Here is a 20610-nt window from a genome sequence, read left to right on the forward strand (position 1 = left end):
TCATTTGCATTTTACTTCATGACATATTGTGTGCTGTTTCTCTGCAGCCTAACATCACTGCTTTGTCCCATTTTCACTTTCCCTTTCATTAAAATATGAGCACTAGCTACAGCTAATTTCTCACTAAAATAGTTTTTAGTATGTGTGCTTTTAGTATCTCTATTAAGCCAATTGTATATTTCACCTGGTTTTAAGCACTCCATATTTTCCTTTCTGCTTTTGTTATTTTAAGCAATGACACATTTCTTTTTTAAAAGGACCATGCTATTCTGCAGAACAGCCTGTCTTTTTTGTTCCAAAAATAATGAGCTCGGTTACTTTTTCATAGAGCATGTTTGTTTCACTCTTTCTGAGAGAGCTCTTCATCATGGCCCAGTACAACTTTACCGTCCTTTTCCTTCACAGTTCTGTAAGGGCATGTGAGGAAAGACGCTCCTCCTATATTCATACTGAAGAATGTCATGTAACAAAAATAAACACAAAAACGAAATGCAAGAGTATAGACTTGGAAGTGAAATGTGTGAACACCATTTACCTTTACCTAAAAAGAGTATGTTAATGGTCAAAAAAAAATTATAGTCGCAGCATTCTTGAATTGTGTTCAATTCAAAATTGAAGTTTTTGCCTTTTTTCCCAGGACTGTATTTTAAAGATAGAGAAAAATAAAATTAATAGAGCTCTACTCTTATTCTTTATATACTACTCTTACTCTTTATTCTTTATGGATGATAATCATAGAAAAATATATTTCCATAAATTTTTTGTTACTTCAAACAAACCAAGAACCTAAGAAGAACTATTTTTGAATGTAGGTGATTTAAACCAGATATGGACACGATATCAACTATTACTTAAAAATAAAAAGCAACAGTGCATGTATATTGCAAAAAAAAAAAAATATAGTCATATAACATAAAAGAAAGTGATCTTTTTTGTTAAGTATCCTTAAAAGTGACATTGTCATGAGGTAAAAAATAGTATTCTTGGGATTTTAAAAATGTTTTACATTTAATGTTTCTTTTAAAGAAGATTTTAAATAGCATTTTGTCACTTTTAAAATACAGACTGGACATGTTATAGTAGAAATATAAATTATCAGGTCAAGAGGCAGGAGTTCTAGATTCTAATCTTGCTCCCCTACTGACTAACAATGTGATTGAGAAAGTTGCCTACCTGCCATGAGTCTCAGCTTTTAAATGTGAGAGATGGCCGTGATGGGCTGAACTGTGTCCCTCCCAAAATTCATATGTTGAGGCCCTAACTCCCACTCTTGTATCTCAGAATGTGATTATATTTGGAGATGGGGTCTTTAAAGAAGTAATAAGTTAAAATGATGTCATCAGGGTAGGCTTTAATTCAATGTGACTGGTGTCTTTATAAGAAGAGGAAATCAGGACACAGGCACACACAGAGGGAAGGTGATGTGAACACACAGGCCATCTACAAACCAAGGTCAGAGGCCTCAAAAGAAACCAAAGCTACTAACACTTTAATATCAGACTTGTAGACTGCAGAAATTGTGAGAAAATTAATCTCTGTTGTTTGAGCCACCCTGTCTGTAATACTTTATTATGGCAGCCCGGCAAACTAGTAAAATAGGCATTATAAGTTTTATGAGGATTAGATACAGTCATGTATTTGTAAAGCATCTGGTACATGGTAGTTGTTTAATGTATGATAATTAATATTGTTCTTGCTGCTGCTAGTATTTTTACTGAACAGGTCACTTATAATTCTTATTTTTATCTTATCTTGCACATACATCATTCTTTTAGGGTAAAAGAAAGTAAATCAAATTATATTATGTTTCTATAGCATGGTTCATAAGATCCATGACTTAAAACTTATTCATAGGTTTTAGAGTCAGAGCAGCCCTGGCACTGGGCCACTTTCTAGCTATGTCATTTTCTATATTTAATATCTAACTCTCAGTTTTGCTTCTGAAAAATATAGATAATATTAGAATTGTTCTTAGAAACCAATTCATATATGTAATAGAATTAGTACTTGACACATAATTACTGTTTAATGTGCTATAATTATGATTGCTGTTTTCTTTTCCATTCATTTTTTAACTTTTTTTCAACCTGTTTGATTCTCATTTCCACCCAATGCTCATGCACTTGCTTCCCTCCTGATGGTGAAGGTCCCTGCCCAGGGAAATTATTACCTTGGCTAGGATGGCGTTTCCCAAAGTGCGTTGCCCTCAACATTAGTTATGTAAGAGGTTGAAATGGTCCAGAAAGATCTTAAAATGTTCCATGCCCATGTCTTGAGTTAAGCAAAGAAAGTGGGACTTTATCACATAGCATCTCAGAGGCCTTAAAATGCCCATATGCATTTTGTATATTTAGGGGAGGTGAATGTGATGTAGGTGTTCCCTAATTTATTTGATAATACATTGTTTTTTTGGTCAATTATTTGTAAAAGTCTGTATTCTAGACAATAGAGTTTGGGTAGTTCTGGCATAATGAAGATAGAATCTTTTAAAAACCTCTTATTTCCCAATCTCTGTTTAGGCCTCTTTGCTTTCCTTTTTATTGGCTTTTAATAGATAATTATTTTTATTAAATAATCTATTGTCATAACCAAATAATTTATTTTAGTCTAGATACTAGATTATGGCTGTGGTATGTGTTTTAAAGCATCATTTAAAGAAATGAAAAAGATAAAAGTAAAGCAAAACATATAATGAAAAAGCATTAAATCTATATCAAAGAAGGAAAATATCAGTTTTATTTATCAGATCGTCAAAATGATTTATATCTAATATTGATGAGCATTTGGGGATAGGATCACATTCAAATACAGCTTTTGTAAATATTAACAATATACATTAATTCTATCTTGAATATTTTATCTATTAAAATGGGTCATTTTCATTTTCTTTATAGTTTTCTGGATGTTCCAAATTTTCTAGAGTTAATATATTTTACTTTTTTATCAAAAGAAAATACTAGTTTATGTGATTTTCACAACTCCTATAAGTGGAAAATAATATGAGGCTTTCATGGTTTCTTTGTCAATCTGCTTACATAAATTGTTGAAAATAAAACCCCTATAACATTCTCTCTCAAGTACAATTTTTAGGATATGTAGAAAAGCTTGATAGAAATCAATTCACATACACACACATGTGAATACTAATCAGGATAACCTTGATTTTAAAATGACAAGGACAATATCCCGAGGAACAGTCTTTGCTATTCATAAGATTAAGCAGAAAAAAATAAGTATATCTTACCTGATAAGCAGTGTATACTTTTGCCCATCATCCACTCTGATAGTAGTGTTAATGCTTCTCAATTTTGCTTTGCCAGCACAGGAAAAGTGGTACTATGGGGGAAAAAAAGTTTTTCCTCAAACATTTTTCTGTATGAAATTAATAGATTATATTTTCACTGGACTTTATAATTTACTAATACTTTTTATATTGCTTTAAAGAGATGTACAGTTTGAAATTTAAAGAGAAGTGACAGCTAAAGGTATACAACTAGTAAGTACTAGAATTAAAACATATATAACATATGAATGTTACATACATACACATACACACACATATATGTGTATACACACACATGCATACACTTCTAGATTCTTTTCCAGTATTCTGGGGAATGTGGTTGAAAAAGGCAGATTCTTCTGCTAGCAGAAAGCAGATATTATTGGCAAATTTCCTTACATATTAGCAGTTGATCAAGGCAAAGATTAGTTAATATTTAATATAATACAATCTTGAGGGCAATGTTAATGTCACAGAAACTTAAAGATGGTGAAAGTTAACCATTCCAAGCTTTGTGAGGCTTGAGGGCATCTAGGGCCATTTGTAGGATGACTGCTAATGGGCCCAACTAAGTCATAGTCTAGAGAGGGGAAATAGTGTCTATACCAGGTGTGACTGACCAAGTACCTCTCAAGAATTCCATGGGTGGGCTACCATGGCTATTAATCTTCTTAGCAAGAATATGCCTGTATGCATATTGATTATATTGTGGCCATTCTTTTCCAGAGAGGGGCTTTAAAGTTTTTTGAAATCTACTGGAGATCTATAATCCACATATTCATTAAAAAAACAGTTGCATAGTGTTTCATAACTCTTGGCTCCAGCTATACTCAATTTAATGTATCTAAATCTTCCCACATGTAGTCCAAAGATAAATATAATGCTATATATCTCAACTTTTTATGATATTTGGACATTGCAAAAGATGCTTTTCCTTTATAAAATTATCAGCTGCAAGCCGACTTTAAGAAGTATGTAAAATATCATTGAGATTTTCAAAAACAAATGAACTGGCTGACATGAACTTCTCAGGAAAGTCAGTTTCATAACATTTGTCTATATAGTCCTTTCAAGCCATGTGCCACTAAGTAAAAATCAGTGATTATTTATTGAATTCTTATTGTGTCCAAGATACAACCGAGTTTACCAAAGAGTACATTTAATACATCTCACAATGTGGATAATAATTTAGCTGCTTCTTATGTTTAATACTCTAAAATCTACATTGCTAGTGAAGATAGTTATTTAAGCTAAAATGATAATGTACTAACTGTGGGGAGGAGTTATCTTTTAAATTTTTTCAAAGATGTTAGAAAATTATTTGGTGGGCATTACTAAGTCTTATTAATTCTCTGTTATTTTAGGGTTGTCAAAGTTAAACATACATAAAATATTTTATAGATAACTCTATTAACTTTATTTTTTTCTTTTATTATAAGTAGCTCCTATATGATATGAATACAACAATAGCTACTGTCTATAAAGTGATTACTTCATGTTAAGGATTTTTAAAATCACTTTCCAAGTGTCAACTTACTGCTTCCTCATAAAGCAAAACAAACAGCAAACAAAAATCTATGAAGTAGGTATCATTCTATTCTTACCTCCATTATTCAGAGGTGGAAACAGATGAAGTGATTTACCTTCATCCAGGGAGGCTCAGTGATTTGTGACAAAGCTAATCATTAGGGTGACTGGTATTTAAATCTAGATAATGGACATATCTACTTATCTCCTCAGTATATAAGAGGCCAATAAAATATTTTTTTCAAAAATTAAATTTGATATATTAAACTTCCCCAAAACTCTAAATTTCCTAAAAAACTTTTTACAAACAATTCTGCATTTCTAGAATTTGAATAGATCTTAAATTATGATCACTGTAAAAGTTCAACCATAAATATGTCATTGTAAAAATTATAATGTAAATGCATTCCACATACGATTATACTTTTAAAATAGGTGGGGAAATTGGAGCATGGTCTCACAAATCATAGCAAACAAGGAAAATCTGAGAATTATGATGATAGAATAATACTGAGATTTCCTCTAAATCATCAAAGAAGCAGTGATGTGTAGTGGAAAGAATATGTATTTTTGGAATAATACAGCAAAGTAAAAATTCCTGACTTACCATCCTTAAAAGATTTAAAAGAACACATGTAATATAGTCAAACTTTTTGAGAGCCTCCATTTGTCTGCAGGGTCTTTGTAAGATGCAGAGAGAAAACAGCTAACCTTCATATATGATTATCATGTCCCAGGGATATTCAATTTTGTGTTTTACATGCAGTTACTTATTTACTCATTTATGACATTTACTTCACAATGTCAATTCATTTACTAATCTAAACCTCACAACAATTTTTATAGCCTTATTTTATAAGTGAGGAAACTTCAGCACAAAGTGCATGCAAGGTCTCAAAGCTCCTAAGTGGCAGAGCTGGGATTGGAACTCTGATCATCTAGCTCCAGAGTTCATGCTCTTAATAAATTTTTTTAAGATGGAGACTGATGAATAATTGCAATTCAACAAATGATAGCAATTATTATTACAGATGTATCAACACATATCCTTTCTTCGTCATAAAAACTAAGAGAAAGAAATTTTATACTTCTTTTCACCCATTAATTTTATAATTCCTTTATATCTTGGTTTACTACTGGGAATTTACTTTTTCCCTTTTGAAAGTGAAAGGAGTGGCTCATCATTAGTCTCAATAATCCATTATTTCACAAATGTTTTCGCCCAGAACTCCTACAAGTCTCCGGTAATTCCTCAGAATGCCTCTGATTGGAGATGCCCATAGTGGTAAGAGGAACTAGCTGAGTTAGACACTATGGATGTTGGGTTAGCAGGTGCAAAAAAAAAAAGGTGTGCTGCAGGGAGACATTCTGACTGTGACCAGTGCTCAATTTTATACGTGCCTTATAATTTCTTACAGTTGGTCTCTTAATTTTGCTGTTTCTTATAAAACTAATGGAGATTTCTGATCTTAGTTGAGCAAAATGCTGTAAAGCAGGGATGAGCACACTTTTTCCTAAAGGGTCAGACTAAGGTTTGATGATTCATTACAGTATTTTATTTATTACATAATTTTATTTTCTTTCCCTGGTTTCACCTGTTCTTATTTTTGTTTGTAAACGATTGGAAGCAACATGAGGCAAAGTGTGTTTTGTTTATCATTGAATCCTCAGCACCTAGCATAATGACTGGTGATAGATATTTGTTTAATGAATGAGTAAACAACTACATGAATGAATAAAAATATTTCTGCTTCTACTACTGTGCTATGTCTTGTAGACATTTATTTATGATATCATAAATTGTGCTAAATGCTGTATATTGCTTAAGAAAGATGAACATTTAAAGAAAACCAAACTAGTAGAACTTGGCTTATTTAAACTATTATGTAAGGTATATCTCACCCTTTCATGGAAATTCACAGTGTGTTACTTAAATCACGCCATAAAAGAAATGGTAGACAAAATACAACGAGTGGCAGGCCTGCAGAAATGGGGAACTACACTTATTATTATTATGAAATAATAATAATATTATTATCTCAGTATTATGAAAATATGTTTTCCCTTCAGGACCCGCTGACAAAATCTTAGTGTTTCCCAGTGGCACCCAAACCAAACCTGTCTTTAAGGTATAAAAAATGGTAACAATTATTATCATTGGGAAATTGGGAAACTGGTCAACATAAAAGTGGAAGAAAAGTTTAAAATATATAGAGAAAAAGAGAGTGTTAATTGAAATCACATGGTTTGATATATAAATATTGAACAAGAAAAAAGTACAAATGTAGAGCAAGAAGCATCCTGGTTGTGAGTATAAAAGAAAATTAAGTTTAAATTTCATTTTGACAATGACCACTATTGCAGAGAATTGGAAGAACTTTCTAAAATTTTCTTTAAATTAAATGAACTGAATGACTTACCTTTAAAGTACCATTTTCAATAAATAATTGAATAAAAAATCCATCTACTAAATTTGAGTCTTGCTTGACATAGAGCAGGAGACCAGAGGAGCTGAAGGTGTGGAATTCTAGGGAGATGTTATTTTGTGGATTTAGAAACACATTCTGAAATTCTAGATAGGAATCTCCATAATAACGAACACAGTTGAAATCTGTGGAGTCAGAAGGAAAATACAGTTTAGGCTGGTATACATACTACTAGGCTTTCACATTATTAACATTAGCATAGTGTTTTCTGAAATGTCTCATATGTGACTCTTTTCTGCCCATTTGAAGTATGGGCACTTACTTTCTTTGGCACAGTCACAGTGGTTGTGTTATGATTTCTTTGCATTTGAGGGTTTCATGATAAAATCTCATTGGAAGGCAGGGATGTCTAGATGATTAATCTTCAATGCTGCTTTTACTTAGATCTTATGTTACAGGTCAACAGAGCTAGGAACATTTTCCAAAGATATCCTATTGCTATTTATATAGGATGCTGGTACAAAATTATGATTTCTTTGTTTATTACTGTTAATTTGATTGAGGAGGCTGGTAAAGGGATGATAAAGATTACTGAGAAACACAGAAATTGTTATCCTTTTGTATCCACGCTCTGTATTATCTGAGCTTCTTAGCAAACCTCTCTCTCTCACCTTCTCAATGATATTTTAATTAGCCACAGTTTTTCAAGTAAAATTTTGAGACATGACCAAAATACTGTCAATTTAATTTTTAAAATTTATGAATATGGGATTAATGAAACCCAGTTAGTTTATTTTTTGAATAAGTTGTTAATTGCTTTATATTGTGTTTTTTTTTTTTTTTTTTTTTTGAGACAGAGTCTCGCTTTGTTGCCCAGGCTAGAGTGAGTGCCGTGGCGTCAGCCTAGCTCACAGCAACCTCAAACTCCTGGGTTTCAGCGATCCTACTGCCTCAGCCTCCCGGGTAGCTGGGACTACAGGCATGCGCCACCATGCCTGGCTAATTTTTTTCTATATATATTTTAGTTGGCCAGATAATTTCTTTCTATTTTTTTAGTAGAGACAGGGTCTCACTCTTGCTCAGGCTGGTCTCTTAATTGCCTTATATTGTTATTAAAAGTTATTTTTGGTTGATAAATACTTGATTGATTGTTGTTGGTTAATGATATTCCTGAAACAATGGATTTGAATATCTCCTTTCTTTCACTTTCTTCCTTCTGCTGCTACTTTTGTGACCCGCATACATATACACACACATGATCTCTCTCTTTTAAAACTTCCAAGTTACTTATTCTTTTATAATTAATAGAAGATATTATTTATGAAATAAATACAATAAATACTCACTTATGTGAGTTGTAGTTTGCTGTCCATCAAAGAATAACACTGTTTTTTATATCCGTACTTTAAAACTTCAAGAGACTTCATAGTCTATGTGGAATAACTTCACTTGAAATTTTCAATAAAGCTTTAGAAATACTCATTATGCTAAATGTTCAAACCTGTAAAAATTTCTCAGAAATAATCATCTAATCCTAAAAGATTTTTTCTTTTAACTAAAAATAAGAATGTTCAAAATACTGCCAGAAAACATTTGTACTTTGTAGACATAAAAAACCCTGTGTGTGTGTGTGTGTTTTTAATCAAGAAATTCTTTAGTGAAGGATGTTTCAAAGATCAAAAAAATAACAATGTTCTTTCAATTTTGACATTTTTTTTTCAGTTGTTACATGATATAGACTGATATTGTTTTCTTATAGAGTTTCAATGGTGATGTTGAAAACAGTGAAATAAAATTTCACACAATATTAAATAGTTTTAAAAGGTTTTGGGCATTTTATTTGAATGAATTGAGAATGGAGACACATATCAGTTGATTTAAAGTTCAAATTGTGAAAGAATGTAAAATATTTTCAAAGACTAACATTACAATATGAATATACCCGATATTGGAGAAATATATATTTTAAACCTTTTAGAAAGAAATATATTACCCAATTGACAATAGCTAACTAAAGAGCTCCTTAATTTTACTAAGATACGTATTTTTACAGACTACATGTTTAAAAATTAAGTGGTTTTGTCATCACGTAACCAGTGATCTGTATAGAAACCCACACATGCACAATTGTAAGTGACTTGAGAGCATGTTTGGTTCATCATTCTATCCCAAGTACCTAGTACAATATCTGATTTTGTTAAACAAGTGAAAACACTTACTATCTCTTATGGAAAATATAATTGTTTTTGTTTAAACGCACTTGGAAAATTATATTCGGTTAGGTTTGGGTTAAAAAAAGTCAAGAAAATATTTTTCATAGTGTATTCTATCATGGATATGGTGTTTTATATTCAAATATATGTATACAGATTTTATTTTATACCTCCCTTATCAAAAAGCTTAATCAGATGAGAATCATGGTTTTAGAATGCACAAAATAGTTTTGTGAAAAAAAGATAAGTACAAAGACTATTTCCAGTAATGATGGGCTAAAGTAAAATAATAATTCTACACATTTTTTCATTATCTAGAATTAAATAATAAATTCTGCCTTTTAGTTTCATCTTCCTACACAGAAGAATATTTATCTAAATTGTATGAACTCATTATGATTATACCTTTCTACTGCAACAAACAATGGTTTTAAATAAAATAGCACAATAATAGAAAAATATATTTTAGAAAAAGTGAATACTAGGGATTCTGAGGCATATGTGTGTATATATACATATATATATGTACATGTGTATATAGAACAAACAAAACAAATGGGTATAATATTTAGTTCTTTGATAAGTTATGAACATTCACTCCAACACCACATTTTTCTTTTAATAAAACAAGTATATAGTTAGAAAAAGAGTAAAGGAATCTTAGCTAGAGCCATTTTTGGTTTATTGGTTAGCGGATCATAAAATTCTAAATAGATATTAAAGAACAGAGTTTTTTATAGTTAATGATTTCTATATAAGATCAAATGTGAAAGTTGGAACGTTATGAGAGAATAATTGAATATCAGGATTTTCTACAAGACTGATCGCTTGATAATGACTCTGTAATGACTGTATAGTTTAAGTAAAGATATATATGATTTATCCCTATACCTAGGAGGTTATTTTCAATATCAGTCTAATACATGAATAATCATCCAAAGAAAGAGTGATTACGTATTGCTTCTTAGAGATGTATCACTACTTAAATGTTAAGAAATGCTCTGCAACTAAAATGTAAAAGGGCCTTTTATTCCATGTTTCTTGAAAGTAATATCTATAAAGTAAAAGTGGACATTTGTAACATTTATACATGGGGGATTTTCATGTATATGTGCAACTTTTTCTGTTAAATGAAGTATTAATTTGAGAAAAAACTTTATATATAACATTTAAATATAATTAATATAGAAAGGTTTACCATGCTGTTTATAAAGAAAACTATATCACATCTTAATTCTCGATTCTATCAGTAAGTAGGTCAGCAACCATGTATCAGCTGCAGATATTTTCTATGATGTGGTTCTCTTAATTTGTGTTATTTCTAGAAATAAGAGCTTGTATTTTATCATTACAAAATACTCTTTATGTTCAATATTTTATACGTCCATGTTCTAGAAATTGTATCTAATTCATTCTAAAATACTACTTTACAGAATCCACTTAGTTCATTCCAATTAATAAAGCAGGAAAAAGTAAGAAAATTAACATTTACCTGTTTACTATGTGCTAGCTTTTGTTAGATGCTTTATGCATGCTTCTGGAAATGCTGATTTTTTTTTCCTGGCAATTTAAAGTTTTATGGTATATGAAAATAGTTTTGTATGAACTAAGCACATTTCAAAATAAATTCTGAAATATTTGTTTTTTTTCAAAGATTTTCACAAATTGATTAGTACATTGACTGTAAGTCAATAATTTATATAGAGCACAATATTTTATTTTAGAAAAAGTATTGATCATATATACAAAAAATGTTTAAAAAACAATACTGCAATTAAAAGCTAAACTACACAGTTTAAGATTTGCAGAGACTCCTTAGTGTAGCCAAAGTAAATATATAATAAATGCAAGCTATAGAGGCAGATTTTAAGAAAATATGTGATTGCAGGGACAGGTCTGGGAGATCTGGTCAAGTAGTTGAATAAATTTTTTTTCTGAAAGCAATCAACAATCTTTTTGAAAGCAAGCATAACATCTACGATCATATTTTTCTTTCACCAGAAAATGGAGACCGATGATCAAAAAATTTTCTTTAATAGCAACCTGTAAGGATGGAAAGTAATTCTTTCTAAAATAAAAATCAAATCATGCCACTCTCCTGCTTAAAAACATTTGCTACCAGTTGCCTATGACAAAATTGTTTAGTATTCACTCCGCATACAATCTTTCCAACTCTTCCTTTTGCCTTTTAATGTGGAGTTCCAATTATTCTAGGATAATGTGCAGAAGTCATCATTCTTTTATCCATCTGCATTACCAGTTCTTTTATGCAGCACCATTCCATGTACATTCGTTTCTGGAATCATTATCCTATTCCATTGGACAGATTGTCAACCCAGAGCCAGTCAAACATTGAGTTAATTAGCTTCATGATGCATCTTGGTATAGGATAGGGCAACTCCTGAATATTGCTCTCTTTCCTCAGGATTGTGTTGCTTATTCTTTGCCCTGTGGCTTTTTATATAAATATTAGAATCAGTCACATCTGCAAACATCCTATTAAATTGCACAGAAACTCTTATTAGAAATTGATTTAAAGTCCATTGATTTTTATAGAAAAAGTATAAGTTTATTTGATCCTTGAACAACATGAGTTTGAACTGTGTGGGTCCATTTACACGCTGATTGTTTTTTTCTCAATAAAGACAGTCAGCACTCCCAGTTGGTGGGTTCCGCATGCGTCCACAACCAAATGAGGACGGGAAATACAGCATTCACGGTATTTGAAACCCTCGTACATGGAGGGCCAACTTTTCTTATATGTAGGTTCCACAAGTTCCGCAGCACCCACTGTGAGACTTGAATATGTATGGATTTGGGTATCCGTGGGAGGGAGGGTGGTATGGATGGGTATGGGTGGTTGGGGCGGTGTATGAGGGGGGGTTCCTGGAACCAATCTCGCGCAGATTTCAAGGGATGACTGTAAGTGATATCTTTGTGACACTTTATTGTTCTACAAAAGGACATTGTATTGATATACGTCTTCACTATATTAGGGCTTCTAAAACAATTTTCTTTCTACTCATACTGCACATTCAAAAGTATATTGGGGTTAATATAGATGAACACAAGGAATGGAACTGATAAATGTATTTACAATGTTACAATCCCTACGTAGCTTTATTCAGAGAAAATGGTAGCTCAATAATAATATGACTTTTGACTTTGATTAGCTGTGGAATAAAACAGTGAAAATTAGGAATCTAATCAAATTGTGGTCACCGAGGATGCATTGTTTCCATGTGCTGTATAAAGAAATAGTTACAAGAACGGGTTTCACTTCTCTCAGTATAAAACACAAACTGTCAAGGGAAAGATGCTTATATGAGTTTTCAAAACAAGGAATAGATTTTAAAACATTTACAATCCCAATAACATCAAATAAAGATAAGTTATAAGACTTTGAGTTACTTTTCCAAGTGACATGACACAGTATCTGTAAGTGTGAAAAAATTGTGATTTAAACAATTTTAATATAATTTCATAACTTTTCCTCATACAGATCTTGTGCTTATTTTCTTAGGTTAATTTAGAGAAAACTTATGAGTTTCTTGCCATTTTTAATAGTTTTTTTGTAACATATATTTGTGTTACTCATTATATTGATATATTGAAATGCAATTTCAATATGATATATGTTAAGCAACATTTTTGAAATCTTATCATCTGTGAGTAATGAGATTTTTCTTTCTTTTGTTTCCAATTCTTAAAATATCTTACTAGCTTATTACCTTGCCTAGGATGATTAAAAACAAAATTGAACTGAATGATAATGAGATTCTCTTTCTCATTTTGATTTGGCAGGGAAAGCTTTTAAGCTTTCACTTTTGAATATAATATTTTGCTTTTCTTTTCAAATTGATGTTTTTTAACTCATTAAGAAACTTCTCTTCTATTTTTAGTTTGCTAGAAATTTTTAGCAGAACTTAATATTAATTATATGTTCTTTCACTTATGTGATTATGTTGTGAACAAGTTTGACATTTTAAACCATTATTATATCACAGGACTAAACCCAAATTGCTTATGATTTGTGTACATATATTGATATAATTTACAAGAATTCATGCTTAGGATATTTGCTTCTATACTGATTGTCTTTCAATTTTTATTTTTCATGATACTCTTTCTGATTTTCATAGTAAAGTTTTACTTAGCTTCATTAAATAAATTTGGCAACATGAATTTTCTTTTCTAATTTCTGAGTTTTAGTTGAACCAATCCCCAAATTCTGTGTCAAACTACAAAATTGTGAGTTGCAAACATCCCAAGATAACCACAGAAGATTTCAGTTTAATATACTGATTAAGAATCAGAATGTTATAGTAGAAATGTGCCAACTTGCAAGGAGACTTTAGTTTTGATTTGTTCACTTATTCTGTGTTACCCTAGAAAAGTCATTTCACTTCTCCACATTCCCCATAAAATCTAATTTTCATTAGGACTTCTAGGTTCAGTTATGCACTTCATCATTTAAACCTGTGGGATTTTTGGTAAATCTTGTAACCTCCTTGGGTTTTAGTTTTTCAATACCACAGCAACAGTAATAGCAAAGTTGTTTTGTTATAATAGATAACAGAATTTTATCCAGTTAGCATTTGGGAAAGAGAACCTTCTTTTATGATAAAAAAAAGTTTTTGCAACAAAAATTTATTTTAAAAATAGCCATTGCAAGCACGTTCTCTAAATTTTTCTGAGGCATATATTTAGAAAGGTCTGATGCACATGGCATTCTATACTATAGTCCTAAGGAACCCACTGTGGTGTGTAAAAGGGCCTGTTTTCCCATTATTACAAGAGAAGCTCATGTTTTCACTTGTGTCATTTTTAAACCTATAATTTTACTAATAAGAATAATCATATCACATTGTTCTTTACTCTTTGCATAGCACTTTTACATGCATCATCTAATTTGATGTATGTAAAATCTTGGAAGTATATAAAGCCAATGTCCTTATGACAGCAAATATATTCATATATATGAATGAATGCATGTAATATATAATATTTATTACATTGACAAAATTGTATGTATTTACTGTGTAAAACAGAAGGTTTTGAAGTATATACACTTCACAGAGTGACTGAATATAGCTAATTAATACATGCATTACCTCATATAGTTATTTTCCTGATGAGACAAATTTTACATCCACTCTTTCAGCATTTTTCAAGAGTACAATATATTACTAACCATAGTCACCATGTTGTGCAATAGATCTATTGAACTACCATCTAAATACAATTTTGTATCCTTTGAAAAATATCTTCCCAGCCACCCCTCCCCCCATGAACCACCCTAGCATTTACTAATCACCATTACTCTACTCATAGGTTGTTAAAAAAGGTATTAGTTCCCCATTTTTTATGGCTGAGTAGTACTCCATGGTATACATATATCACATTTGGTAATCCATTCATGAATTGATGGGCACTTGTGTTGATTTCACGTCTTTGCAATTGTGAATTGTGCTGCTATAAACATTTGAGTGCAAGTGTCTTTTGATAAAATGGCTTTTTTTTCCATTGGGAAAATACCAAATAGTGGGATTGCTGGATAGATTGGATGGCTACCTTTAGTTCTTTGAGTTACCACCATACTACTTTCCATAGAGGTTGTATTAGTTTGCAGTCCCACCAACAATGTACGAGTGTTCCTTTCCCTCTGCATCCACACCAGCATCTGTTGTTTTGGGACTTTTTGATAAAAGCCATTCTCACTGGGGTTAGGTGATATCTTATTGTGATTTTGTTTTGCATTTCCTTGATGATTAGACATGTTGAGCATTTTTTTATGTTTATTGGCCATTTGTCAATCTTCTTTTGAAAAGCTTATGTTCATGTCTTTTGCCCACATTTTTATGGTGGTGGTTGATTTTTTTCTTGCTGATTTGCTTGAGTTCTTTGTAGATTCTTGTTATTTGCCCTTTAACAGGTATATAGCATGCAAGTATTTTCTCCCATTCTGTAGGTTGTCTGTTTACTCTGTTGTTTGTTTCCTTGGCTGTGCAGAAGCCTTTTAATTTAATCAAGTCCAATTCATTTATTTTTGTTGTTCCTGTGATTACCTTTAGGGACTTGCTCATAAACTCTTTGCCTAGGCTGATATCTAGAAGAGTTTTTCCAAAATTTTCTTCTAGAATTCTTATAGTTTCATGCCTTTTAAAATCTGTTATCCATTGTGAATTAATGTTTGTGAGTGGTAAGAGGTGTGAAACCTGTTTCAGTCTTCTACATGTGGCTATCCAATATTCCCAGAACCTCTTATTGAATAGGGATTCTTTTCCCCAGTGTATGTTGTCTGGTTGTCAAAGATCAGATGGCAATATGAGGGGGATTTTATATCTGGATTCTCTGTTCTGATCTTTGATCTATGTTTCTGTGTTTGTGCCATGCTGTTTTAGTTACTTATAGCCTTGTAGTATAGCTTCAAGTCTGATAAAGTGATGCCTCCCAGATTGTTCTTTTTGTTTAAGGTTGCTTTAGCTATTTATACCCTTTTCTGGTTCCATCTGAAGCATAGAATTAGTTTTACTAGATCTGTGAAAAATGATATTGGTATTTTAATGGGGACTGCACTGAATCTGTAAATCACTTGGGTAGTATGGATATTTTGTTAATAACAATGCTGATTCTGCCGATCCATGAACATGATATATTTTTCCATCAATTTACCTCCTCTGTGATTTCCTTCCACCATGATTTGTAGTTGTCCTTATAGAAGTCTTTCACCTCCTTGATTAAATATATTCCTAGGTATTTTATTTCCTTTCTTGATATTGTGAAAGTTATTGAGTCGTTGATTTGAATATCAGCTTTACTGTTATTGGTGTATAGAAATGCTATTGATTTGTGTACATTTATTTTGTAACCTGAGCCTTGCTGAATTTATTTATCAATTCCAGGAGTCTCTTGGCAGAATCTTTGGGGTTTTCCAGGTATAAGATCATATTGTCTGCAAAGAGTGATAGCTTGACCTCTTCTTTCCCAAATTGGATATCCTTGATTTCCTTCTTTTGCCTGATTACTTGGGCTAGGACTTTCGGCACTATATTGAATACAGTGGTGATGGTGGGCAACCTTATAATTCTAGTTTTAAGCAGGAATACTTTCAATTTTTCCCTGCTAAGTATATGGTGGCTGTGGGTTTGTCATATATGGCTTCTATAATTTTGAGGTATTTTCCATCTATGCCTATTTTTTTAAGAGTTCTTATACTAAAATGATGGTGAATATTGATTGTCAAATGCTTTTTCCACATCTGTTGAGATGATCATATGGTCTTTGCTTTTGCTTCTGTTTATGTGGTTAATCACATTTATGGATTTATGTATGTTGAACTATTCTAGCATCCCTGGGATGAAACCCATTTGGTCATGGTAGATTTTTTTTTTTTTCATGTAAAGCTGAATTTGGTTTGCTAGAATTTTATTGAGAATTTTTGCATCTATATTAGTAAGGGATCTTGGTCTGTAGTTTTCTTTTTTTGTTATGTCCTTTCCTGACTTTGCTATTGAGGTGATGCCAGCTTCATAGGACAAGTTGGGGAGGATTCCTTCTGTCTCAATGCTATAAAATAATTCTGCAGCATGGGTACCAATTCCTCTTTGTAGGTCTAGCAAAATTTGACTGTGAAACCACCTAGTCGGGGACTTTTTGTTGCTGGAAGATGTTTTTATTGCTGCTTCAATTTTTTTACTCAATATTTGTCTGTTCAGGAGGTCTATTTTTCCTGATTGAGCCTAGAGAGGTTTTGTGTTTCCAAGAATTTGCCCATTTCCTCAATGTTTTCAAGTTTATGTGCATAGAGATTTTTATAGTATTCAGAGATAATATTTTGTATTAATATTTCTGTGTTATCAGTTGTAATGTCTTTTTTTCCATTTCTGATTGAGCTTATTAAGGTCCTTTCTTTACTGTTTCTGGTTAATATAGTGAGAGATCTATCAATTTTGTTTACCTTTAATGAACCAATGTTTTGTTTCATTAATCTTCTATATAATTCTTTTATTATCTGTTTCATTTAGTTCTGTTCTGACCTTAGTTATTTCTTCTCTTCTGCTTGACTTGAGATTGGTTTGCTCTTCTTTTCTTAATTCCTTGAAATAATTCATTAGATTATTAATTTATAATCTTTATGTCTCTTTATATAGGCATTTAAGGCTATAAATTTTCCTCCTAGGACTCCTTTTGCTGAATCATATAGATTTTCATCATTCTTGTGTCCCCGTTGTCATTTAGTTTGAGGAATCTTTTTATTTCCATCTTAATTTCTTCATTGAGCCGATAATCGTTCAGCAGTAAGTTGTTTAATTTCCATGATTTTATGTAGAGTTGAGTGTTTCTGTTGGAATTGATTTCTAATTTTTTGCCACTGTGGTCTGAGAAGATACATGGTATAATTTCTATCTTTTTTAACATTTGTTGAGACATGTTTTGTGGCCTAAGATGTGATCAATCTTAGAGAATGTTCCATGTCCTGATGAGAAAAATGTATGTTAATAGTTTTGGAGTAGAATGTTATGTAAATTAGGCCCATTTCCTTCTAGAGATCCATTTAAGTCCAGTGTTTCTTTGTTTATTTTCTGCTTGGAGGATCTGTCCAGTTCTGTCAGTGGGGTGTTGAAGTCACCAGCTATTATGATGCTGCTGTTTATCACTTTCTTTAGCTCTAGTAGGGTTTGCTTTATTAATCTGGGTACACCTGTGTTAGGTACATAACTATTTAGGATTGTTATACCTTCTTGTTGAATTGCTCCCTTTACGTTGTATAATGACCATAATTTTCTTTCTTTACTATTGTTGATTTGAAGTCTATGTTTTCTGATATGACAATGGCTACATCTGCTTTCTTTTGATTTCCATTTGCATGGAATATTGTTTTCCATCCCTTCACATAGAGTGCAAAAGGGTCCTTGTCGGTTAGATGTGTTTCTTAGAGACAACATATTCTTGGCTTGTATTTTTTTGTCCATTCAGCCAGCCTATATCTCTTGAGTGGGGAATTCAAGCTGTTCATATTTATTTATTTATTTTGGCCGAGTACAGGGAACTTTATTGATGGTACATGACAACGTAGGGCTCCCTAGGCCCCTCCCGTTCTTCAGGGGCTCTGGCATGGAAACTATGTCTTGGGGAGGGGAGATTCTCAGTGAGGTGGGGACTGAGTAGGCAGGGACACCCCAGCAGCTGAGGCCTCTCTCTGTGCTCTGGCTGGGGCTGGTGGTCCAGGGCTCTTACTCCTTGGTGGCCATGTGGGCCATGAGGTCCACCCCCCTGTTGCTGTAGCCAAATTCATTGTTGTACCAGGCAATGAGCTTTACAAAGTGGTCATTGAGGGCAATGCCAGCCCCAGCATCAAAGGTGGAAGAGTGGGTGTCACTGTTGAAGTCGGAGGAGACAACCTGGTGCTCAGTGTAGCCCAGGATGCCCTTGAGGGGGCCATCCGCCGCCTGCTTCACCACCTTCTTGATGTCATCATACTTGGCCGGCTTCTCCAGGCAGCAGGTCAGGTCCACCACCGACACGTTGGCGGTGGGGACACGGAAGGCCATGCCAGTGAGCTTCCCGTTCAGCTCGGGGATGACTTTGCCCACGGCCTTGGCCGCTCCAGTCGATGCAGGGATGATGTTCTGGAGAGCCCCACGGCCATCACGCCACATCTTGCCAGAGGGGCCATCCACGGTCTTCTGGGTGGCGGTGACGGCATGGACTGTGGTCATAAGTCCCTCCACGATGCCAAAGTTGTCATGGATGACCTTGGCCAGGGGGGCTAAGTTGGTGGTGCAGGAGGCATTGCTGACGATGGTGAGGTTGTTTTGGTACTTGTCGTGGTTCACGCCCATCACAAACATGGGGGCATCAGCAGAGGGGGCAGAGATGATGACCCTTCTGGCAACCCCCTCTAGGTGAGCCCCAGCCTTCTCCAGGGTGGTGAAGACGCCAGTGGACTCCACAACGTAATCAGCACCCGCTTCACCCCATTTGATTTTGGTGGGATCTCGCTCCTGGAAGATGGTTATGGGATGGCCATTGATGACAAGCTTCCGGTTCTCTGCCTTGACCGTGCCATGGAACTTGCCGTGGGTGGAGTCGTACTGGAACATGTAGACCATGTAGTTGAGGTCAATGAAGGGGTCATTGATGGCGACAATATCCACTTTGCCAGAGTTAAAAGCAGCCCTGGTGACCAGGCGCCCAATACGGCCAAAGCCGTTGATTCCGGCCTTCACTTTCACCATGGTGTCTTGGAGACGGTGCTGGCGCTGTGCGAGAAGATGCAGCTGTCTGTCGAACGGGAGGACCAGAGAGCCCACATTTATTGAAAGAATTGATAAGTGGAGTGGATTTCTGTTCATTCTGTTGAGTAGAACCTTATTGCTTTGTTTGACTTTTTTGGCCGTTATGGTTCCGGGGCTTGAAGCTTTAGCTTTTTGATAATTTTATGCTAGTGGGCATCTATTGTGAAGATCAATGTATAATGCAGATGTGAGTACTTTAAGGGCAGATCTGGTCTTCACAAATTCCCTCAGTGTTTGTTTGTCTGAGAAATGTCCCTCATATAAGACTTAGTTTCACAGGATACAAAATTCTAGGCTTGCCATTATTCTGTTTGAGAATATTATAAATGGGGTCCCAAACCCTTCTGCCTTTAAGGTGTCAGTTGAGAAGTCTGTCGTTAGTCTGATGCATTTTCCTTTGAATGTTACCAAATGTTTTTGTCTTTAAGCTCATAAGACTTCCTCCTGCATGTTAAATTTTGCCAGTCTTATGACTATGTGTTGTGGTGATTGCCTCCCTGCAATGAATCTTCCAAGAGTTATGAGCTTCTTGTACTTGAATATCTAAATTTCTACCAAGACCAGGGAAGTGTACCTCAATTAGTCTCTCAAATAGGTTTTTCAACTCTTGTGTATTTTCTTCTTTACCCTCAGGTATGGCTATGATTCTTATGTTAATCCTCTTTACATAATCTCATATTTCTTGTAGGCTTTGTTCATTCCTCTTATTTCCCTGTTCTTTGTCTTCGACTCACTTGTTTAATTCAAAGATGTTGTCTTCAATCTCTGAGATTCTTTCTTCTGCCTGATTTATCCTATTCTTAAGGCTTTCCACCGTGTTTTGTATTTCCATGAATGAATTTTTCTTTTCTAGATGTTCT

The 20610-nt window shown here is 33.5% G+C and overlaps 2 protein-coding genes across 2 annotated transcripts in view; both read right to left on the bottom strand.

Annotated features, from left to right (window-relative positions):
- EYS (eyes shut homolog) overlaps positions 1-20610 on the bottom strand; it is a 1451515-nt gene that overhangs the window by 551333 nt on the left and 879572 nt on the right. Inside the window, 2 exon segments of the mRNA XM_045543805.1 lie at positions 3245-3336; positions 7231-7421. Coding sequence (XP_045399761.1) covers positions 3245-3336; positions 7231-7421 — 283 coding nt within the window.
- On the bottom strand, positions 18490-19759 carry LOC123632981 (glyceraldehyde-3-phosphate dehydrogenase-like). The gene has a single exon (XM_045543806.1). The coding sequence runs from the start codon at positions 19688-19690 to the stop codon at positions 18686-18688; it is 1005 nt and encodes a 334-aa protein (XP_045399762.1). The 5' UTR covers positions 19691-19759; the 3' UTR covers positions 18490-18685.

Source organism: Lemur catta, chromosome 2 (assembly GCF_020740605.2).
Source record: "Lemur catta isolate mLemCat1 chromosome 2, mLemCat1.pri, whole genome shotgun sequence".
NCBI classification, from domain to species: Eukaryota; Metazoa; Chordata; class Mammalia; order Primates; family Lemuridae; genus Lemur; species Lemur catta.

Coding starts and splice junctions, on each gene's coding strand:
- LOC123632981 (XM_045543806.1), bottom strand. CDS start 19,690: ATGGTGAAAGTGAAGGCCGGAATCAACGGCTTTGGCCGTATTGGGCGC.